Consider the following 23,819-nt stretch of genomic DNA (forward strand, 5'->3'; position numbering starts at 1 on the left):
CCATGACCACCCAGTGTCCACACGTGACACTCCAGGCTAGAGCCAGGACTCAAGTACCCAGGCCCAGCACCTGCCCCCAGCCAGGGCCTGACTCAAGAAATCTGCCCCACATTGCCCCCTGCTTGAATCCATCAGTGGGGCTGAAGAGTCTGAACCGATTTCCAGACTCGGGCCTTTATCTCCAAGGATCAGAATCCTCAGCCCAATTCTTGCGTCAAACTTAATTAATTGCATGCATTTTAATTTTTTTAATAAAGCTCCATAGCCCTCTTAGCAGAAGTCAGTCCATCCAAGTGAGAAGTTGTGATTCCAGAAAGACCCTCCCCACCCCAGCCACTGCAGACTCTGGCTTTTTTCAGCTGCCAGCTGCCAGCTACGTGGCTTAGGGAGCTCACACGTCCCCTAAGCATTGTAGAGAAGGGCTCTGAAGGTGCCAAACCAAGACACTTGAAAACAGGAGGCTAATTGGGGAGGATATTTCTAATCAGGGTGAAAAATAACATTTTCAAGAGCTAGCCTCTGCTCTCAACAACTCTTTACCACTTTGCATGGGTGTGCCATGGTGAGCGTCCTTACTATGGAGTTCAGTATGGAGCTCAGTGATGGGGAATCCCTTCACGATCTTGTGCATTCTCACTATGGAGTTCAGTATGGAGCTCAGTGATGGGGAATTTCTTCGCGATGTTGTGCAGCCATCACAACCCTTCATTTCCGGAACTTTGCCATAACCTCAAACATGATGCGTGCCCACTAAACAACAGCCACCGCTCCTCGCCCCAGCTCCCATCTCCCCATCTCTTTTCCTTTTCAAAACAGGGAGTTGAATTACAAAAAGATTAACCTGGGGCTGCAGAGACTGCTCAGCAGTTAAGAGCACTTGCTGCTCATCCAGAGGACCTGGGTTTGATTCCCAGCACCCACATGGTGGCTCACAATGACTCCTAACTCCAGCTCCAGGGGATCTGATGCCCTCTTCTGACCTCTGTGGGCACCAGGTGTGCATGTGGCACACACAGACACATACATAAACACATGCAGGCAAACATGCACACATATCAAACAATTTCTAAGCGGTAATTTTCAGTTCAAAAAATGAGCAGCTAGGAGTAGGCAGAGGGCTCAGCCAATAGAGTGTTTGCTGTGCACGTGCGAGGACCAGCATCATAGGAAAAGTGGGGCACGGTCATCCTAGGGGAGAAGAGACAAGAGACAAGACAATCCCTGGGTTTGCTGGCCAACCAATCTAGCTGCATCAGTGGAGAATAACTGAGAAGGACCCACAGTATTGGCCTCTGGCTTCCACACACATCTACACAGATGCATGCCCGTGAACTCACACTGATTTTTAAAAAGAAAACCAGAAGATGCCCTGAGGCAGTTGTTTGCTTTCCCTGACCATTCTTCCCCCATCACATCCCCTCCCGTGGCAGTTTAGAAGACACCATTTCCAGGCCGGCTTTAATCTAAAGCACAGGTCCTGGGGGCCGAGGAGGCCTGTCTTCCACTGCCAGTCGCCTTGTGTGAGGGTGCTGCTCCTTCTGGCTTCCCAGAGCTGATCTGTGACAGAAACAGAAGCCACACAAAGGCAATGGGACTAAACCGTAGTCAGAAAACCTGGACTCTGGATCCTGGCACCTATGTGACCTTGGGCCAGTTAGCTTTCCTGAGCTCTGGGTTTCTCTGCAGGCGACTCACAGTCTCTAGTGTGCAGGCCTGTAGATACTGACATGTAGCCCTCTGGACACCACATAGATCTAAGGGGGATGTCAGGGGAGTTGGCTCTGGACCACATCTGTCTCCCAAAGCACTGAGACCATGGCAGAACAAACTTGTGACTCTCGGTTCCAGGAACAGGGTGAGTGTTCAGAACTGGCACATCTCCCCCCCCCCCCATACACACACACCCCTCAAAAGAACACAGTTCCAGGTCCCAGCTGCCCAAGCCTCGAAGAACTAGCCTGTTTGCTCCTGCCTCAGACACTCTGGCATCCTCGTCCCAGATTCGGGGCTTCAGAATAACCTGGCCACGCAGATGAAAAGTCTGCACACCAGTCGGGCGACCGACCTCCTGGCATGGCCAGTAGGTTTCCACTGAAGCCTGTTTTTGTATTTTAATAACAGAATTAATGAAAAGAACTCTTGAAAGGAAAAGAAAGTGGAGTGTCACATTCCTCTCGTTTTGACAAAACATTTGCTTTGTAAGGTATCTGATGGATTTGGCAGCCAGGCACGCTCTTCCTGCCCAGATTTGTCCTGACTCCCTATAAGGACTGATGGAAGCTTGCCGCTGAAGAAAGGACCTTAGCTGAGGCAAGGCAGCCCTCCCTCCGTGCTCTATTTGGCCATCAGGGGAGGCATAGTCGCCTAGTTGTGATAGCTTTGTCTCTGACCTCGAGTTCCCAAGAAAAGCCTTGTAAACAGAGGACGAGCTTAGCCACACAGCTCCTGGGTCTCTGTCATTGTTCCTTCAGCCCTGATGCTCCAGGCCAGAGATGAGGCTGAAGACCGTGGAGACAGGAGTGTGTAGGAGAGGAGGCTAGTCACTCATGGTGGCCAGGAAACAGACATGGAGAATGTCCACACTAGAGGGCTGTCTCCTTTTGTCCTTTTTATTCAGCCTGTCATCCAACAGGCTATGTTTTGGTGCCACCCACATTCAGAGCAGGTAGCCCATCACCACCAGCCTAACTAATCCTCTCTGCAAATGCCCTCACAGACATGGCTAGAGTTGTGCTTATAAATCTCCCCGGGCCCTTCTCTATCCAAGTTGACAATAAGCATTAACAACCACCTCTCAGCAGGGAGTGGCGGCCCACACCTTTAGTCCCTCACTCGGGTGGCAGAGGCGGGTGGATCTCTGTGAGTTCAAAGTCAGCCTGGTCTAAACTGAGTTCCAGGACAACCAGAGCTACACAGAGAGACCCTGTCTCAAAAAACAAACAAACAAAAACAAACAACAACAACAAACCAATAAAACTAAAAAAAAAATCAAAACCAATCACCTCTCCCAGAAAAAAAGGTAGGTTCAGAGAAATAAGGTCACACGGCCAGTGAGAGGAGATCTTTTACTGACCTGTGCCCTCCTCACCTTGACCTACATCCATCAGGAAGTCTGAATGCAGAGGTTCAGGCCCCTCCTTGTTGCACATCTGCTCGTAGGAGGAGAATTTCTTCTTCAACAACTTTTATGATCCCTTGGCTTCTGGGGTAAACGCTGGGCTTTGGGCACACCCTCTCCCAGTGACTCAGGAACACAGGCATTGCAGCCGGAAAGTTAAGTCTACTTGACATTAGTTGGTTTCTTGGGCCGGCGTCACTCATTGTGCTCTTAGTCATGTCTTTCCTGAGCCACCTCACCCGGGTCTGAAGGCCTAGCCCATTTCATTATGTTCTACACCTATAAGGCTACCAATGCCATTGACCTAGGAGTCGCCTCGAGAGTGCAGCATTAGAAGAAACGAAGCCACCACTCCCATTCACCTCTTTACACAAACATTCACGTTCTGTCAAAGTTTGCCTACAAACTCAGGGAGCTTTCCTCAATGATTCCCAAGGCAAATTTCAGGGGGGAAGAAAATCAAGAAATCAATACCACATATACAGACCAAGTTCTCCAACCACCATAATGATGAAAGAAAAAAAGAAAGAGAAAGAGAGAGAGAGAGAAAGAGAGTGAGGGAGGGAGGGAGGGAGGAAGGGAGGGAGGGAGGGAGAGAGAGAGAGAAAGAGAAAGAAAGAAAGAAAGAAAGAAAGAAAGAAAGAAAGAAAGAAAGAAAGAAAGAAAAGATTTGGAGGGAACTGGAGAGTTGGAACTGGAATTTGAACCTATGTCAGGCAACTTAAACTCCCTGTAACTCCAGTTCCAGGGGATCTAATGCCTCAGACCTTGGGCACCTGCATTCATGTGCATATCACATAGACACACCCCACCACACACACACACATAAAAATATATCTTTTTAAAAATGATTTGAGGGGCTAGAGAGAACACCGGCTGCTCTTCTAGAGGTCTTGAGTTCAATTCCCAGTACCCACTTGGCAGCTCACAGCCTTCTGTGTGATCTGATGCCCTCTTCTGGTCTGCAGATGTACGTGCAAACAAAACATCAATATACATAAAACGAAAAAAATCTTTTAAAATAATGATTTGAGCCGAGTGGTGGTGCATGCCTTTAATCCCAGCACTCAGGAGGCAGAGACAGGAAGCTCTCTGATTCAAGACCAGCCTGATCCACAGAACAAGTTCCAGGACAGCCTGTCTAATAAATAAATAAAAACAACAACAATAAATGGTTTAAAGTCAGGCCGCTCACCACTCTAACTCTGGCTCCAGCACCCTCTTCTAAAGTTCACAGGCTGCGGCACCAGCATAAGTAAAAACATTTTCATTAAGGCTGGGACAGAGAGAATCATAGTCCCAGGAAAAGCTATCTGGGTCTGGGGCTGGAGAAATGGCTTAGCAGTTCAGAGCAAGTCCTGCTCCTGCAGAAGACCTGACTTCTCAGCACTCACACTGGGCAGCTCTCAACTGCCTGTCACTCCAGTTCCAGGGGAGCCAGTACCCTCTCCTGGCCTACACAGATACCACTACCACACCACACCACACCACACACACACAGAGAGAGAGAGAGGGAGAGAGAGAGAGAGAGAGAGAGAGAGAGAGAGAGAGAGAGAGAGAGAGAGAGAGAGAGAGAGAGAGAGAGAAAGGGAGGAAAGGAAAATGGAAAACTGTTTGCCGCAGTCAGATTGAAATAATGAATAGTTAAACCTTTAAATCAGAAACCATCCCCAGCTCCAGGGCCACATGCACAAGAAAAAGTTCAGGAAGTTTTGTTTTGCACTGAGGGTAGAATCCAGGACCTCACACATACGAGGCAAGTGCTCTAAGACTCTGTTATAGCCTCAGTCCAGGAAGTATTATCTTTTTAATATCTGTTTACTTTCTAACTAAATATTACCTAAATCCCTTTCCTTCCCTGCGCTCAGATTAGCTTGAAGCAAACGTAAAGCAGATAGTGTTGGAAATATGCAGTGTAGGATTGTGTTTCACCCCGGTAGCTCTAGATGGTTGGGGGCCTCCGGTGTGAGTGTCCTTCAGTCATCTTTATCCATTAGCAGATAGAGCTTACATGTGCTTTGTGATTGGGTGGTGGGGATTTAGAAAAACTGGTTTTCCAGACAGAATCTCACTTCTTAGAGTCAGACTCTTCAGCCCTAACTGGCAAGAAAAATAAAGCTCCAGCTCTCTTCAAACTCGGCTTGGTGGGTCTGACCTGTAACATTTCCCCTTGCTTCACTGCATTTTGATGGAGGAAAAAAAAAAAAAAAACAGAAGGAACTAAGCTGCTTGGCGATTCGTTCTTATGGCCTCAGGGAAACCCTGCTCCCTGCTGCCCTCTGCTGGTCAAATAAAACCAGATTCCCCAGCAGTCCATCTCTTCCTCTACCCGACTGCCCCCCCCCACTCACACTTTACCCAGCATTCCCTCTCACCTGCATCTCTTAGAGCGAGACCATGTACATTATGTATGAACAGCATCTGTTTCCTCCACAACCATTTTTATTCACATTCCAGTTCTCCGTGGCTTCCCATCCATCCCTTCATGATGACTGCCCACGTTTGTAAGGGAAGGGAACATTCATTTTCAAGAAACATCTGAGACATGGTTAGAACTTTGGGTCCATGCACGCATCAACATCGGTCACTAGACAAGACAGCCAGGAGACCCAAATTCAAGTCCAGGAATTGAGTGACCTCGGTTAATCTGATTCAAGACACTTTGACCCATTCTACAGAAGATGCTTGGTTTAACACCATGATCGTTGACACTGGAGGTACACAAAACACAGAAGGGTTGTCATCTGCAACCGGTGACATATGCAATACAGAGAAGATGCTGTGATGCATGGCAGCTTGTGACCAGAGGCCCCAAGGTACCAACTGGAAGAGCACAGAGGAAGGAAGATCGCCATCACCATTGGCTGAATCACAGGCTTGGACCGACCAATGGGATTCCCAAGAAAGTCACATGGCCAATTTATAGAAAACAAAAGGCATTGCAGTTTCTGGGAAAGATGTGTTCTTATCTTACCTCCCCGAACTAGAATCCCAACCCCTAAAAAATGTCAATGGTTTGACAAATACAGACCACCACGTGCCAAGTTTTGTGCTAAATTTGGAGGCAATAGCAATGAAGAAGACAACGTGGTCCTTGTCCTCGTGGACCTGGGAGCCATAGAGATCCATAGACAAATCCATTCCTAAGAAGACCACTGTGGGAGAATAGTGTCATGGCCATCTCCTGTCCGTACTTGGATTTGCTTCGGGTGGAACAAGGAAAGAATTATCTGGGGGTGTGATCCAAAGTCACAGCTAGCAAAAGCAATGGCAAGGACCTTGCCCAGGTTCTTAGTCCCTGCTGGAAAGTTTATAGCATACTGGAAAGAGTTGGGACAGAGGCAGCCAAGCTGAGCATTTGGGCCTCTGTCATCAATGACAAAGATCAGTGCTTTCCCCAAGCACTTCCCACTGCACCCACCCCACACTGTGATGGACAGCATAGTGAGCTAATCAAAGTCTCCCATAGCCAGCCCTCTGTCACTGTAGGATTCTACACTTCGTTTCCCTGTCTCATTTAGGAGATAGGGATCAGTCACACTGCCTCTGTGTTCCTCCATGGCTTCCCGAGGGAGGTGGCTGTGAGCAGTTCATGCCAATTAGATAAAGCTGCCTACATCAGTGCTGATATTACCATGGTGGCAACAGCTGCCCTGCTCCATGAGCCAGCCAAAGGGCCAAAACAAAGGTGGGTGGCTTCCCTGGGTCTTTCCAGATAAGACTCTACAGTTAAGCTTCTCCCCAACACTCCCACTAAATCTACATCCTATCTAGGTGTATGCATTCCTTAAACAGTGTGTGTATTCAGTAGCATATATGACACAGGATTCCATGATGAGAAAGAGGAGCCAGACACTCTCTCTGCAGCCAACTGGGATGTGTTCTCATTGAAGCACTACCTCAGGACAGGCTTGTGAAGCCTCACTTCAACTTTTCCTACGAGGACCTGAGAAGGTAGCTCCGCGGTGGGGTGCTTGCCTAGCGCACATAAGTCCTGGGTTCCATACCTCATGCCTTAAGTATATATGAAATATGATGATCTGCCACTTGTTCGATTGTCTCCTCTGCGAGCCTGCTGGCAGGGACGTCATCGCCTTCTCTCTGGGGAATCCCCCTCGTGGTGGAAGTACCACCAGACAGTCTGTTCAGCAGTCTTCTCAGGTTCTTTGTCCCCAGAGTCCTGATTGAGTAGGGAATGGGAGGGAGCAAAGTTCTGAGCTCTGTGGTCTGTTGAGGACTGGTCCTTACAATCCATCAAACCTAGAATGTGAATATCGCATTCCATCTTCCCCACTGCACTGCTGCCTGCATCTGGCAATGTGCTTGTCTGCCTTGTTCCCTCCTGGGACAACCACCTAACCAAGGGGCAGCTCGATAAATCTTTACCAGCATCAAACAACCCTTCCATGTTGGCATTGCAATCCCCAATTTACTGATGAAACTGAGTCCCACACTGTTTAAGAATAACGGCCAAGCCAGGTAGTGGCGGCGCATGCCTTTAATCCCAGCACTTGGGAGTCAGAGACAAGCAGATCTCTGTGAGTTCAAGGCCAGCCTGGTCTGCGTAGTGAGTTCCAGGACAGCCAGGGCTACATAGAGATATTCTGTCTCAGAGAGAGAGAGAAAAAGAGAGAGAAAGAGAGAGAGGAGAGAGAGAGAGAGGAAGAAGGGGGAGGAGAGAAAGAGAGGGAGGGAGGGAGGGAGGGAGGGAGGAAGGGAGGGAGGGAGGGAGGGAGGGAGAAAGGAAGGAAGGAGGAGTTACCTTAACACTATATGCTGTTTTATAAATATGGAAAGTAGGGCCTATATCTTTGTATTTCTGTGTCCACAAGACCACACACAGATCAGCCAGTGTTTCTTAAATGAAAAGAAAAGCCTCCTATAAGCCCATTACTGAATAATCACCATCAACATATGGAAATATTCTTAGCCTCTGCCAAATAACTGACAGAAAGGGTTGGTGTACCTCACCTAAGCCAGACTGCTTGGTGAACGACCTCTTTTGCGCCCCCTGCTGGTGCCGTGGTGCTGCTGTCACAGTTAATTGATCACCCTGAGTAAAGCTTTGCTCCCTTCTCACACAGAGGGGTCTCTTAGGTGTGAGACTCAATAGCTTTTATTTGTAACATCCTTCCTTGTTTCACTCATCCAAAAAAGCCTCAAGGGCTGGAAGCTGGCAGGTGGAAGATCAGTTGCTTTGCACAGACCGGATCATCCTCCAGCGGTCCTTCAACAAGGCTGCCTGGTAATTTGCCTGAAGGAGGCCTTAAAAAAAAGTATCCTTCCTAACTCCCAGGACCAACAGACTGGTGTAGCTTTTCTCTGCCGTGGACAGCTAATACAGAGACCCACAGCTGGTAAGAGTTACGAGCATCAATAGCTGTGGCGTGCTCAACCCTTAATGGGAAAGCTGTTATCACACACACACACACACACACACACACACACACACACCCCAGGAGAGAACATGGCAGAAGAGGGACGGAAAGATGATCAGAGACATGGAGGGAGATGACTGTCAAAAAGTGTCTTCTGGGCACACGGAGCCATTCATGACTTCACAGCAGCCGTGGCTGCCTGCGCTAGACCGAGCCAGTCAAAGAGTCAATAGATAGGAGAGGGATTCAAAACCCAACCCTAGCTAAGGAGCTTTGGCAATTGAAGGCTGCTGAAGGAGAGAGAGTCGGTGTTCCTCGGGGAAATGGCCCCTGGTGGGCTATCTGTGCACTAGTGGATGGCCCTGCCTAGACCCGTGCACACGGACAACCCTGGGTGGACTCAGTGGGCTATGAAAAGAAGACATGAAGTTGGGAGTGGGGTTTGGCAGGAAGTTCCGGAAGGAACTGAAGAGGGAATGGGCTGATATGATCAAAATACATTGTTTATGTATATACAATTCTCAAAGGACGAATTCTCTCTCTCTCTCTCTCTCTCTCTCTCTCTCTCTCTCTCTCTCTCTCTCTCTCTCTCTCTCTTTGTGTGTGTGTGTGTGTGTGTGTGTGTATGTGTGTATGTGTGTGTATGTGTGTGTGTTTTAAATGCCAGCCAAACATAATAGTGCATGCCTGTAACCCCAGCCATTAAAAAGACTGAGGCAGGAGAAGCCCTAGTTTAAAGCTTGCCCTCAACATTTTGGCTTTAAGGCCTTATATCAACATTTTAAATAAATAAATCAATTTACTAAGCACTTGCCTGACACGAGCAAAGCCGTGGGTACAACCCCCAGTACACTCTTCCCTGCACAAACCGCCTGCACACTACACACCAATCCAGACAGGAACGCTCTTCATACGATCCAGGCATTGACTGATCTGTCTGTTTTTAAACTGGGGACTGCTGAATTAAAGGACCTCAGCGAGCTGTTCTAAGTGGCATTTTCACTCTAATAGAGGGGACTGAATAAGCTGGAGTCCCCACAGGGTTCCAGAATTAGCATCGCAAGGGTGCCTACAGCCCATGTCATGGAAAACCTGTGTGTAAAAGGGCAGTTAGTGTGCAAAGGGGAACCCCAGGAAGGAAACAGCATCTTTCCAGGGGGCTCCTGCACATCGCTCTATATGGGAACACACGGAAGCTGTGCGCGTTCGCAGAATGCAGGGACAGATACTGGGGACCGCTGTGAAAGCCGCACCCGAGCTTTCCTTCCCGGAAGGCAAGTGTGTCTTCCACCCCAGCTAGAAGGAAAGAGCTTTTGCCTGACAAGGCAGCGGAGGTCAGGCGCCTTACCCACAGACTGCTTAGCATGAGGGAGGCACTTAGAGCGTCACATCTTTGTCTTTAAGCAGGCCTCATTCAAGAAGCACCATGCTAGCACTTGGCATATACAACTGTAGCTGTCTCTGTGACAGCATGTCACACAGGCGTTATTTTTCTTCCGTTTTATAGTGAAGGATATAATGAACACTAATCGGTGCTAAGTAATGAGCATGCAACCACAGCAAACAAAACAGGTGACACCTGACCCGCTTCACCAAAGCTCGAGCCTTTCCACAAGCCAGATGTTTAAGAACTGGATTTGCCTTTGGGGAGAGGTGATACTGTGGGGGGGGGGGGAGGGAGAAGGGGGCAGGGGCAAGAGCACAGTGAGTGGCCTCTTGAGAATGGTTAGCTTTCCAGGCAGCCTAGAGTGGCCTCCTTTAGACGAGCCAGGTGTTCTGGGCAGGGCACATCACATGTTCTAGGCTTGAATCTTCCTCTGCTCTCTTGAGTAGCACAAAGATCAGGTGTTTGCCCATCCCCTGTGGAGGCCAGGACCATAGAGGTGGGCTGGGACCAGATTGACAGTCTGGCTCTACTGCTCTTTCTCTTCAACCAGGGAAGCTCTGTATAGGGCCAAATACGGGTGGAAGGGAACCTTTGGAAGGAAACCACTGGGTAGGTCCACCGTAGTGCCCCAGCCCGATCACTCTCGGGTCTTTTGTTTCTGCCAGAGATTGGGGGGGGAAACCGTTGCTATGGATCGCCTGAAGACATGAAGAATGGGAGGGGTGTGGGTTGTACATGGATAAAGGGCAACAGGAAGGAAGGAAGGGAGAAAGCTTGCCCAGTGGCCATCTTAGACAGGAAGTAATCCTATGCCCTCTGGTGTTGAAGAGGGTGTCTGTGATGGTGGTCATCCATAACACCACAGGGACAGGATGGGGTCCTGGTGTCATCGCCCCAACCCCAATCGGTACTTGTAATGACTCAGTAAAGCCTATGATTTTTCTCTTAGTCGTAAAGGTTCAAGTAATTTTCTGTTCTTTTGTGTGTTTTTCAGATCTTAAATCCAAATTTCATCCAAGAAGGTGAGTTTTTAAAGGGGATAGAGTTGAGAATGTAGGGGGCTGGCTACATAAATTCTACTTAGCTTTAAGGTTGGGAGCTTAAGCAATGGCGATATGCTTCTGTATTTATAGACAAGGAGAGGGAATTAAGACAATCTATTAAGTAAAAGTGGGCAGCATGTAATATATTTGACTAAATAAAGAAAACTGTGTTTGTGTAAAGTCCAAAGGTTGAATAGTGGAATGTCCCTAAAACCACCTCTGCACTGTGCCATCATGGAGCTTTTCCCTTTTGTTCTGTTTCTAATTTTTTTTTTTAAATTTGGTTTTTCAAGACAGGGTTTCTCTGCCCTAGCTGTCCTGGAACTAGCTCTGTAGACCAGGCTGGCCTCGAACTCACAGAGATCTCCCTGCCTCTGCCTCCCGAGCGCTGGGATTAAAGGCGTGTGCCACCACTGCCGGACTTTTGTTTCTAAGTTTGCTGTAAAATAGAGGGGCACAAAGGTGGGTATGGGGGTGCACACCTTTAATCCCAGCACTCAGAGGCAGAGGCAAGTGAATATCTGTGAGTTTACGAACAGCCTGGTCTACACAATAAGTTTCTCATACAGAGAAGTGCATGCTGATCAAACATTGGCAGGCTGAGCATCACTTGAACCATGATGCCCATCTCTGGGGGTGAGAATACAATGTCTAAAATTGTAAGTTGTAAGTTTGTTGTGGCAATAGCAATGTGTGTCTATTCCATTGCAGTGGCTCCAGAATTCCTCGTGCCCTTAGTAGATGTGACCTGCTTGCTTGGAGACACGGTGATACTGCAGTGCAGAGTCTGTGGGCGGCCAAAGCCCGCCATCACCTGGAAGGGTCCAGACCAGAACATCCTAGACACTGACAACAGTTCAGCCACATCCACCATCTCCTCCTGGTAAGTGGATCACCCAGTGTCCGAACCAGAGCACCCAGAGGCTGGATTCTGGGTAAAAGTCCTTCTGGATTACTAGTCACCCCCAAGGCGCTGTCCTCGAGTTTATTCCAGCTCCCACACTTGGCCTTGATTAGGAGAGAGATTGAGTTAAAAGCACGGGTGACTCAGCCTCCCACACCGGAGCACCCTGTGTTCAAGTCTTAGGCACAACCTCAACTGTTCACTCTGAAGCTGGCCCTTTAGCCTGAACTTCTAGTGGGTGCCAGCATGCATTGTGTGTGCTGCCCAGTACCAGGTGGGCATCCTGGAAGCTAACAGGAACCATCTAGAAGCACTCTGTGCTGGACCTACAATAAACAAATAAAGCATTGTCCTTGAAATCACAGGCCAAGCCTTAACCATGAATATAAAATGCTTCTGTGGCCCCTGCCTTATAGTCACCCTATTAGATGATCAGTCTATCCAAGGGCCCCAGGGAGATCTGTCAGAAGTACTGAAAGCTAACGAACACCCTGGAATGCTTCATGCCTGCCAGGATGCATAGAGATAGGGATGTGATTTGGTCCTTACCTAAGAACTACTTTATGAGAAGGGGGGAAAGTACGTTCCAAAATGTAAGGCTCTTCTCCACTAAAATTCTGTTTGAGTGACTGCCTCCAGCCATTCTGCTGGCTTGTCCCCACCCCCACAGGAATTCTGAGCATCACTGTGCATTGCTGTGTACAGCGGACAAGCAATAACAAGCTCTAATGGCTCACCTGCCACTTAGAGAAATACCTAGAATCAAGCACACTTTACTGATTGACTTAACTTGTTTGTGAGTGTGTGTGTGTGTGTGTGTGTGTGTGTGTGTGTGTGTATTAAAGGTGAGGGTGCCTTCCTTGGTATTTCCAGAAAAGATGCCTGGTCATGCCATAAAACATCATAGGCCTGAGCAGTTCCGTGTGAGAGTCGTTGTTTGGCGGAGAGCGTGAAGATCTCAGAACACTGTCACACCCCGAGGGATGTTGTCTTAGTTACTTTGCTATTGCTATGAAGAGACACCATGACCAATGAGACTTATAGAAGAAAGCATTCAATTTGCAGCTCATGAAAGCTCAATTCGGAAACTCTTCCAGAGGGTACTAGAATCCACGACCATCGTGGCAGGGAGCATAGCAGCAGGCAAGTAGCAAGCAGAGAGATGGGGCCTGGTGTGAGCTTTTGAAACCTCAACATCCCCCCTAGGGACACACTTCAAACCCCCACCTGGTGACACACCCCCTCCAGCAAGGCCACGCCTCCTAATCCTTTCCTAGCAGTTCCACCAACTAGGGACCAAGTATTTAAGCACGTGAGCCTCGTGGAGCCATCCTCGTTCAAACCACAACAGAGTGGGTGGACTGACTTCCCTGTGGATTAATCCTCTCAGAGAAGTTCCTTCTGTGAGGGGTTTCTGAACGCCATTCTGGGGCAAGTGAGAAAGTTACCACTTAGGTTCTGTGTGTGTGTGTGTGTGTGTGTGTGTGTGTGTGTGTGCACACGCACGCACTCGTGATCACCTAGACATGTGCTCATGGGGACAGAGGTCCACCTCAAATGTCTTCACCTCTTGCTCTTCACCTAGAACTTACTCTTTCAGTTGGACTGGATGGCCAGCAGCCTCTGGATCTGCCTGCTCCCCAACCCACCCAGCACCCAGTTCTGGGGTCACGGGCATGTGCTGCACCCAGTTTGTTACTAACTCCTATTCTCATGCTGTACACCAGGCACTGTATACCCACTGAGCCATGTCCCCAACACCCACTTAATGGTTTTAAGGATCCCATGTGTAAGATTTTAAATACACACACATTTTCATTATTGAATCTCTTTTATTATTTGTTATTGACTTATGAGATTGAAGCTATTTCAGCCCAAGGTTACTTGTGTAAAGTACTCATAATTACATTGCAAACCAGTAGGTTACAGGATATTATTTATTTCTATTCATATATCATGCCATCCCCGTTCTATTCCTTATTTACACAAATTAGCCAGAAAAAAAATAGCCAGAAAAAAATAGCCAGAAAAAATTTCCCCCCATAAGACAATGGATGCAAGGTAGAGAGGTGGATAAACTGGAGGCATGCGCTCTCACCTCTGCACACCCTGAACCAAGCAGGTGGCATTTTACCTGCCCCTCAACTGTCCCCTCACTCGAGTCTGAAGGAGATGCACTTAATGTCCTAGTGATTCTGGGGAAATCACCCTCAAGATCTGCAACCTGATGCCCCAAGACAGCGGGATTTATACCTGCATAGCAACAAATGACCACGGAACCGCCTCCACGTCAGCTACAGTTAAGGTGCAAGGTATGCTGTGCTCTCCCTCTCTCTCTCTCCTCTCTCTCTCTCTCTCTCTCTCTCTCTCTCTCTCTCTCTCTCTCTCTCTCTCTCTCCCCCTCCCTCCCTCCCTCCCGCCATCCATCCATCCATCCATCTATCTATATCTATTTTATAGCATTTCTTGACTGTAGCAAAACATAACAAAACTTAGCATCTTAACCACTTAAAAGTGGAAAGTTCGGTGGCATTGAGGACATGCCCATTGGTTTGTGGTCACCACCACCACCCTTCCATATGACTCTCTTATCATCTGTTCCTATTAAGCAATGACTCCAACCTCCTCTTTCCCCACTGCCCTGGCTGCCCACATTCTGCCTTCCCTATTCCTGCCTCGGAGAATTTACATTGGTCGTTTTAAGTGGACATGGCCAGGGCACCCTGAAACTCGGGAAGAAAGGATCCCTTGTCAAATTCTAAAGCAGAACCCAGGCCAATGGGAATGAGAAGCATGCCTGCTAAGAGCCCTTCCCCAGTCCTCAGCGTGGTTCCTGTTTAATTGAAGGAGGTTGCCAGGCAGCAGGTCCCATCTCCTAGGCCTCCCTTGGGCCTGGAGTCAGGAGCGCTGCTTGGACAAGGTTATGCGCCAGATTTGAGGCGGGTTTGGCGTGTTTCCAGGGCTCCATGCGACTATGGAGCTACTCGAGTTCTGAGGAGCAGCCCCGCCCTGCTGTCTGTCTCCACAGGTGTTCCCGCAGCCCCCAACCGCCCCATCGCGCAGGAGAGGAGCTGCACCTCCGTCATCCTCCGCTGGCTGCCCCCGGCCAGCACTGGGAACTGCACTATTTCGGGGTACACTGTGGAGTACCGCGAGGAAGGTGTGTTGCTCTCTCTCTGTATTTGCTTCCTCTCAGGAGGGCTTCAGGGTCGTGAACCTGAGACTTCATATAGCTTTCTGTTCACCGGACTTGGCCTGGCTCGCGCACCCCGGGGCCAGGCTAAGGCTGCCAGCGGTTCCAAATGGAAACGCCCTGGGGCCATCCTGGTCCAGCCACTAGGTGGCAATGTGTCTCTTGCATTGTCCTGATTACCCTGCTCAATCACATAGAGCAAAGAAACACAACACTGTAGTTAGTAAGGGGCAAGCTCCCACTAGACCCTTCTCTGTAGTTGACGAGTCTGTGGGTTTTTTTCCCCAGAACAGAAACCATGGTGGGATGATCAGCGCTCTATCCGTCCACCACTAGATAAAATCTATAGAATGTATACACATATGTATCTTTAACTGTGAGGAAAGAAAGGAGAGAGAGAGGGAAGAAGGAAGGAAGGAAGGAAGGAAGGAAGGAAGGAAGGAAGGAAGGAAGGAAGGAAGGAAGGAAGGAAGGAAGGAAGGAAGGAAGGAAGGAAGTTTAAGCCAGATGTGGTGGCTCACACCTTTGAGCACTTGGAAGGTACTGGCAGGTTCTCCATGAGTTCGAAGCCAAGCCTAGTCTACAGAGTGGCCTAGGTCAGCTAGAGCTACAAAGTAAGACCCTGTCTCCAAAATAGTAAAATTACAATAAATAATGATACATTTAGAAAGGCGCTTCCAGGAAGTTGTGATTGTCGCAACCGCAGCTCCGAACCACATCACAAATTACCCAATTGGACTGAAAGCCCAGCTTGCCCGTCCAAGATCATCTTTTTACTTTGCTTCCCATCACCATCGTTACCTTCGCTCTTCCTTCCTCTTTTCCTTATTAAGCAGAAGCTGTGCGATTTCAACACTCTTCAGTTCAGCCTTTCCTTGAGCTGTCTGCAGCAGGCTGTGCAGGCCAGCCCAGGTGTGACTGCTGAGCCAGCCAGAGGACCTGCCTCAGTGTTCCCAAGTTCAGTTCATAGCTCGCTCAGAAGCTAAGCTCTCATAGACAAACTGCCTAGTATTTCTGAGACTCTATCTCTTCCTCTGTCGAGTAAGATTAGTGCGCCCTTCTCTGCCAGGTTTCTGTGAACTTTAGCTGGAGTCAAAGGGGAGAATTATACCATGCGTGGAGTATTTTCACATACTTACATGCTCCTGTATGTGTTCATTTTGCTTTCAATTTCCAGAGGCATGTTGTCTCTTACTTTGCTGTATCTTCTTACAGCCCAATCACACTGCCACATATCCCCACGTAAAGTCAGTGCTAGCTCCTCAGCTTGCACATTTGAGAAGGGATAGAGTCCATAGGCCAACTTCTTGCACAGCCATTATTTGATGTTATTTAGGAAACAGGGCCAAATCCCCCACATTGGTCTGCAGACTTTCAGAGCCTGCCAGTGGCCATCCTGCCCTTTGAACTGCTTCTGTCCATTTTCCTATCTTTGGCTGCTGAAGGTCTTTGAAACAACGTCTCTTTGACTCCCCCTCCCTCTCCTTGGAACTGCCCCCAGGTTCCCAGGTCTGGCAGCAGTCCGTAGCTTCAACCTTGGACACTTACCTCGTCATTGAAGACCTTAGTCCCGGATGCCCTTATCAGTTCCGGGTCAGTGCCAGCAACCCTTGGGGAATCAGCCTCCCCAGTGAAGCCTCAGAGTTTGTGCGCCTTCCAGAGTACGGTGAGTTCCCAGCAAGCCTAGGGCAGCTAGCCAGCAGAAGTGAGGCAGTGGGCCACTGCTGCAAAATCATTGGCATCTCTGATCCCATGGGGAGGTGTCTTGGGGCTGCATGGCAGCTCCCACCAGGCCACCTTTGAAAGACCAGATGGAGTGTCTCCGGGAGATATATCGGAGCCAATATGAGGTCTACCACCATTGCTGACCCTGGGCCTTCTGGGGTTTCCCAGGGGAACCTCGACGGGCAGGCAGGAGACCTGTGTCCCAGTCTGCTCTCTGGCTCTGGCCCTCCTCTGAGACCTCTTATGGAATCCCAAGTCTGATTTCCCCTGGGTGCCTCTGGCCACCATGTGTTGAACACAGGACTATAGTGCTAAACAGCTTAAAAGAGGGAACAAAGCAACCTGGGCGAAGGACTTCGCTATCAGATGAAATGTTGATATTTGCCCCGCCCTTCCAGAATTTAGTTTCCCACACAGATCTATTTTATCTACATAAGATTGAAATTAAGAGCCGGGCGGTGGTGGCGCACGCCTTTAATCCCAGCACTCGGGAGGCAGAGGCAGGCAGATCTCTGTGAGTTCGAGGCCAGCCTGGTCTACAAGAGCTAGTTCCAGGACAGGCTCTAAAAAAGCTGCAGAGAAACCCTGTCTCGAAAAAACCAAAAAAAGAAAAAAGAAAAAAAAAAAGATTGAAATTAAGACATACATGTAACTAGCTAGAAATGGATATTACCGGTGTGATTCTTCTTTTGCCCACCTTGCTCTCTGCCCATCTTGGTCCCGGGGACATTTTAAAGGAGGAAGCTTGCTGGTCTGAAGAAATATCCCATTGGTGACACTTTAGGCAGTACACAGATGTGGCGTGTGTGTGCTGAGGACAAGACAGGAAAGGGTGGGAGGGTCGCCATACTTAAAAAGCAGCAGACCTGTGTCTCTATGGGCTAAAGGAAGTTTGGAGTCCCCACAGGGCCTTGGCCAAAAATGACCACGCAGGTCATGGCCATCCCAGTCCGTTGCCTGCCAGTGGACTTGACTTGATCTCACAGGCGTGTGACTTTCTGGAAAACCTTGACCCTGGATCCACACGTCCTCAGAATTCATTGTGGACATTATAGGTCCCGTCTTTCCAAGCCATCAGCTCAATGTGGCATGGGATGGTCACCATTTTTGTTATGGTACTTCTAAGACCAGATCCCCAGCAGACAATACAAATCCCTAGGGGTGTGCATGCGTGTGTGTGTGTGTGTGTGTGTGTGTGTGTGGAGACAATTAACACATCATACAAAGTCAAGCTGAACCACCAAATCTCACACAAGAACCAATTATGGCTGAAGTTCACTCAGCCCGTATCCAGGGTGAACTCACCCAAGGCTGAGGACTTTGGTACTAAGCAGAGAACTCTCTAGTATGCTCTGCTCCTGGCGTTTCCTTTTTCCTTCCGTGACCTTCAGCTTTTTCAATCTCTCTGCACCCTCCCCTGGTCCTCACCTTCACTGCCTTCTCCTTCAAAGTGTTCTTCCCCGTTGCTATGTTTTCTCTAGCTTTCCGGGAGACTACATTTCGGATCGTGCCCCATGTGCTCCCTTAGCTTGAGGAGATGACAGAGAATGCCTGCCTGACTCTGCCATGTCAGTTCCCCTCAGACATTTAAAAAATAACTTTCCAGAGAGTCACGGCATTTTCCCACTGGGAGGCCTCCAAGTTTAGTCATAAGAATGAGCTGTTTTCAGGCTGGAGAGATGGCTCAGAGGTTAAGAGCACTGCCTGTTCTTCCAGAGGTTCCGAGTTCAACTCCCAGCAACCACATGGTGGCTCACAACCATCTGTAATGAAATCTGGTGCCCTCTTCTGGCCTGCAGGCATACATACAGACAGAATACTGTAAACAAAATAAATAAGTCTTTAAAAAAAGAAAAGAATGGGTTGTTTTCCTTGGGTTATTGTGCTGGATTTTCTTTATGAAGCTTCTCTTTCTTTTCATGTGACATTCATAATGTCACTTGTGGATTCTCCCTCCCCCAAAGATGCAGCTGCTGATGGTGCCACCATTTCTTGGAAGGAAAATTTTGATTCTGCTTACACCGAACTGAACGAGATTGGCAGGTAAGGATACCAGCTACCTCACAACAGGAGAATGATCAACTTGGTTTTGTTGGTCTTTTTGTTTGTTTGTTTGTTTGTTATTTTTTTCAATTTTGAGACAAGGTTTCTTTGTGTGACTTTACTGTCCTGGAATTAGCTCTATAAGCCAGGCTGACCTTGAACTCATGGAGATCTGCCTGCCTCTACCTCCTGAGTGCTGTGATTAAAGGTGTGTGTTACATCACCTCAGCTGGGGTTTCTTTCTGTCTTGTGTAGATGCATTCTCTGTAGTTGGAAAACAGCTAATGCATTCCTGGAAATTTTCTACTTTTCTTTTTCTTTACTTGAGTTGGAAGCTGATCTCATCAACATTTTCTAAGGAAGTCTGGAGATTTTTAAGTCTCAAAGTGTTCCTAAAAAGTGTAATTTTAGCTGTATGTCCCAAGTTTTGATATATGATATTTCTATTATCATTGTTGTTTCTAGGTATTTTTTCAACTATGGTTTATTTTTGAACCAATTACAGTAGATTACAAATTACATAAAATGTTCTAATATATATGAGATTTTAAATTATATTTTGTTACTCACTTCTAATTTCATTGCCCTATGATCAAAAAAGTTGCTCAGCCTTGCTCTGTAGGTAAAATATAGCAAAATTTTGTGAAAAGTTTTATGTATTCAGGCTTAGTAGCTAAGAGCACTGGCCAGAGGACATGGATTTAATTCCTAGCACCTACATGGCAGCTCACAACCATCTGTAACTCTAGTCCCAAGGGTTCTAACACTCTCTTCTGGCCACTGGGAGCATTGCACACATTTGGTGCACAGACATACAGTTAGGCAAATTAGCCATACATATAAAATAAAAATAAAGGGGAACTTAAAGATTTCATTTTCATTTCTTTTTAAAATTAATTTTATTTATCTGCATGGCTATTATGCCTACATGTATGTCTGTGCACCACATACATGCCTGGTACCTGCAGAGACCAGAAGAGGGTGTTAGATCTCCTGGAATTGGAGGTATGGAGAGTTATGAGCCAGCATGTGGGTGCTGGGAACTGAACACTGGTATTCTACAAGAACAACAGTACTCTTAATTGCTGAACCAGCTCTCCAGCTCCATTATTGTGTACAAAAGTATATTCTGCTTAGAAAAGAAAATAAACCCGCCTCTATATAATGGTCAAAATGGCATAAAAGTATTTTGACTAAAAAATTATATTACTTCGGAGGGCTGTAGAGATGGTTCAGAGGTTAAGAGCATTGACTGCTCTTCCAGAGGTTCTGAGTTAAATTCCCAGCAACCACATGGAGGCTCACAACCATCTATAATGAGATCTGATGCCCTCTTCTTATGTGCAGGCAAACATGCAGACAGAATGCTGTATACATAATAAATCAATAAATATTTTTAAAATGATACTTTGGCATCTCAAAGAGCCCTAGGATATTAAGGAAGAAAAGATGACATTTTTAAAAAAATATTATTATAATTAAAAGTACAAAAGGAAAGGTTTTTTTATTTTATTATGTATTAGTATGTATGTGTATATTTTATGTGAGATGTGTGCACACATGCCACAGCCCATGTGTAGGGGTCATAGGACAATTTGTGGGGTCCCTGCTCTCCTGGTTTTATGTGAGTTCTAGGCATCAAGCTCAGACTGTCTTCAGACAGCAGGTGCCTTTCTCTACTAAGCCAGATCACCGGTCTGAGAAGGAAAGGTCTCTCTTTTTGTTTCAGATGTATTTGTTTTTATTTCATGAGGATGGTTAAGTGCCTGCATGTATGAACCCACACCACATGTGTGCCCTGTGACTGAAGAGTCCAGAAGAGGGCACCAGATACCTTGGAACTGGGTGCTGGAAATCCAACCCAGATCCTAACCTCTGAGCTATGACTCCAGCCCCAGAAAGATCTCTACTACTGCTTGATGGGGAGGGGATATGTACATGTACACAGCAAGGTGTCTTGAGCATGGGACCCAAGTCTAAAATAGTTTATCTATATTTCATGCACACCTTTGTCTGAAAGTAACTATATGTGCTATGTCTGGTGGACCTGCATTTGACCGTCACTCATGACAACATGAAGTCAGGTTTGAAACTTCCCACAGTGATCTCATGTCTGCATTCAAAAGCTGTCAGATTTTAGAGCATTTTGGACTTTAGATTTTTGGATTAGGGACACTCAGCCTGTATGATGTTACTGTCTTGGCAATTTAAGTAAGCATGTGACACATGTATCCACACACAAACACACACATACACATACGCATGCCCGAGCACACATGTACATGCACACACGTATGCTTGAGCACTCACATACATGCACACATACACACACAGCATGCTCAAGCACATGCACACACGCACAAGCACACACACGCATGCTTGAGCACATACCCAAACACACACACACACACACACACACATGCACGCACCGTAACATATTCTGGTCAATGACACCCTGCTGACTGATGAACCTCGGAGAACTTTTTCTCCTTTGTCTCGCAGAGGCCGGTTCTCCGTTGTAAAGAAATGCGTCCACAAAGCCACCCGCAAAGATGTTGCCGTGAAATTTGTGAGCAAGAAAATGAAGAAGAAGGAACAGGCTGCCCACGAGGCTGCCCTGCTTCAGCACCTGCAGCACCCCCAGTATGTCACTCTTCATGACACCTACGAGTCCCCCACGTCCTACATCCTGATATTGGAACTGTGAGTACAGGAATCTTATCTCTAAAGGGGTCCCCATCTGCTGGGGTTGTCCGCTGCCCACAATTAATGGATAAGAGTTACATTTTCACCATGTTTTGTGGTTTACAAAGAGCCATATAAGCCTTTCACCTCCTGTTTTATGTATGTAAATGTATTCTCATTCTACAGACTAGAAAACCAAGACTAGAGAATAGAGAAGGTCTTTACCGCTAGCTCCACAAAAGTACGGATGAGTGCCTTGAAACCACATCTTCTCACTCCTCTTTTTCTTATTTTTCTAAGGTTTATTTTGTTGTTTATATTTATTGGGTACAGTGTTTCGTTGCATGTATACACCATGTGATCATCAAATTAGGATATTAGCATATCCTTCACCTTAAACATCCATCACTTTTTTGCAACAAAAACACTTTTTAAAAAGAACCTCTTCTCTAGCTATTTGAAATATATTAACAGTTCACATTGGTAACTCTAGTCATTTTCTTCCTACTGTGCACTCTCAGGCTTGACTGACACTTAAGAAGAGTTTACTGGTGGAAGGCCGATGGACGGGGTGGAGCTGGAATGGTGGGAGTTTGTCCTTCAGTCAATAGCATGGCGCCCCCACTCTACTACCCTATTCTTTCACGGTGGAACTTTCCCCTCCAAGACATTCTAGGAATGGCAGATTATCCAGATAATAAATATCCTTAGAAAGACACAGTTCTTATCCTCTGAGGCCATAAATCCAACAGTTAAGACCAAGAGATAAATAATACTTGAAATACGGCATGGAAGATGCTAGGGATCATACATTAGACAGAGCTACAGCATACAACCGTTCTTTGTTGGATGTGACCGTCAGGGAAGATGTGTGAGAAGCAAGGCTGAGCAGACCATGCCCTGAATTTTTTTTTTTTTTTTTTTTTTTTTTTTTGGTTTTTCGAGACAGGGTTTCTCTGCAGCTTTAGAGCCTGTCCTGGAGCTAGCTCTTGTAGACCAGGCTGGTCTCGAACTCACAGAATCCACCTGCCTCTGCCTCCCGAGTGCTGGGATCATGCCCTGAATCTTGCTCGGCCTGCAGGTCTCCTGTATGGTCAGTAGGGATGGCTGGTGGAACCCTCCTCCAGGCAACTGAGATGTCGATGAAGACTGAGATGTCTAGGAAGGATGAAGACTGGGGAAGAGCGCCAAGATGGTGGGGTGGCTGGTGCCTTGTGGGCTCGGAGCAATTTTGCTGTAAATGCTCCCCTTATTTGCTCCAAGTATCTCTGGGAGTTGCATGTAGCGAACCCAGTGCCACTCCTCTCTGTCCTGTCCTTCCTACCTCGTACCTAGTAGGACAGAGGGAAGTAGGGAACTTTCCAGGGTCTCCATCCTTTTCTCCTTTCAAGAAAGTAGAATAGTGGGGCTGGAGAGATGGCTCAGAGGTTAAGAGCACTGACTGCTCTTCCAGAGGTCCTGAGTTCTGTAGTGAGGAGCTGTGGGCCGGATTCCCGCTGCCCTGCTCCCACATGCTTAGCTTTACACACGAAATAACAACACACAAATTGTATTCTTTTAAATACTGCCTGGCCCATTAATTCCAGCCTCTTTCTCACATCTTGCTTTAACCCATTTCTAATAATCTGTGTAGCACCATGAAGTGGTGTCTTACCGGAAAGCTTCTAGCGTATGTCCATCTTGGGCTGGCGCTTCATCGTTGTCTGGTTGCAGAGGCAGGGCAATTGTCTGAGCCATCTACCTCACTTCCTTCTTCCTGTTCTGTCTACTCCACCCACCTATTTTCTAACCTATTAGGCCAAGCAGTTTTCTTTATTAATTAACCAATGAAATCAACAGATTGATAGAAGACCCGCCTCCATCAGAGTTCAAGTCCCAGCAACCACATGGTGGCTCATAGCCATCTGTAATGAGCATATAGACAGACAGAACACTGTATACATAATAAATAAATCTTAAAGAAAAAGAAAAAGAAAGAAAGTAGAATAGTCTCATAGCAAGGAACAAACTAGAGAAGAAAATGAAAATGGTCAGGCAGGTTGGAAGTTATTCTTACCCTGGCTCACACTCCTTGATGTGGACATTTCCTGAGATGTATCTCAAATGACTCATTGCTCCTTAAACAGTTTGATCACTTCTTGTTACGAACGGGCACAAGGAGCCTAGAAATAGCTGCTTTTAAGCCTTTGCTTGACTTTTTTCTAGCCAGCCTTTCTTAACTTAAATTATCCCATCTATCTTTTACCTATGGATTTTTACCTGTCTATATTCTATTTACTTTTCTTTCCTTCTTACTCTGTGGCTAGTTGTGTGGCTGGGCGGCTGGTCCCTGACATCTTCTTC

The 23,819-nt window shown here is 47.2% G+C and overlaps 1 protein-coding gene across 4 annotated transcripts in view; it reads left to right on the forward strand.

Moving 5' to 3' along the window:
• Kalrn (kalirin RhoGEF kinase) overlaps positions 1–23,819 on the forward strand; it is a 589,603-nt gene that overhangs the window by 563,697 nt on the left and 2,087 nt on the right. For all 4 annotated transcript variants that reach the window (XM_038346659.1, XM_038346661.2, XM_038346660.2 and 1 more), the window contains exons 52-58: positions 10,878–10,905; positions 11,638–11,809; positions 14,021–14,142; positions 14,859–14,990; positions 16,525–16,689; positions 18,713–18,791; positions 21,294–21,494. In XM_038346659.1, coding sequence (XP_038202587.1) covers positions 10,878–10,905; positions 11,638–11,809; positions 14,021–14,142; positions 14,859–14,990; positions 16,525–16,689; positions 18,713–18,791; positions 21,294–21,494 — 899 coding nt within the window. The remainder of the gene's footprint in view (positions 1–10,877; positions 10,906–11,637; positions 11,810–14,020; positions 14,143–14,858; positions 14,991–16,524; positions 16,690–18,712; positions 18,792–21,293; positions 21,495–23,819) is intronic.

The sequence above is a fragment of the Arvicola amphibius genome, chromosome 10 (assembly GCF_903992535.2).
Source record: "Arvicola amphibius chromosome 10, mArvAmp1.2, whole genome shotgun sequence".
NCBI classification, from domain to species: Eukaryota; Metazoa; Chordata; class Mammalia; order Rodentia; family Cricetidae; genus Arvicola; species Arvicola amphibius.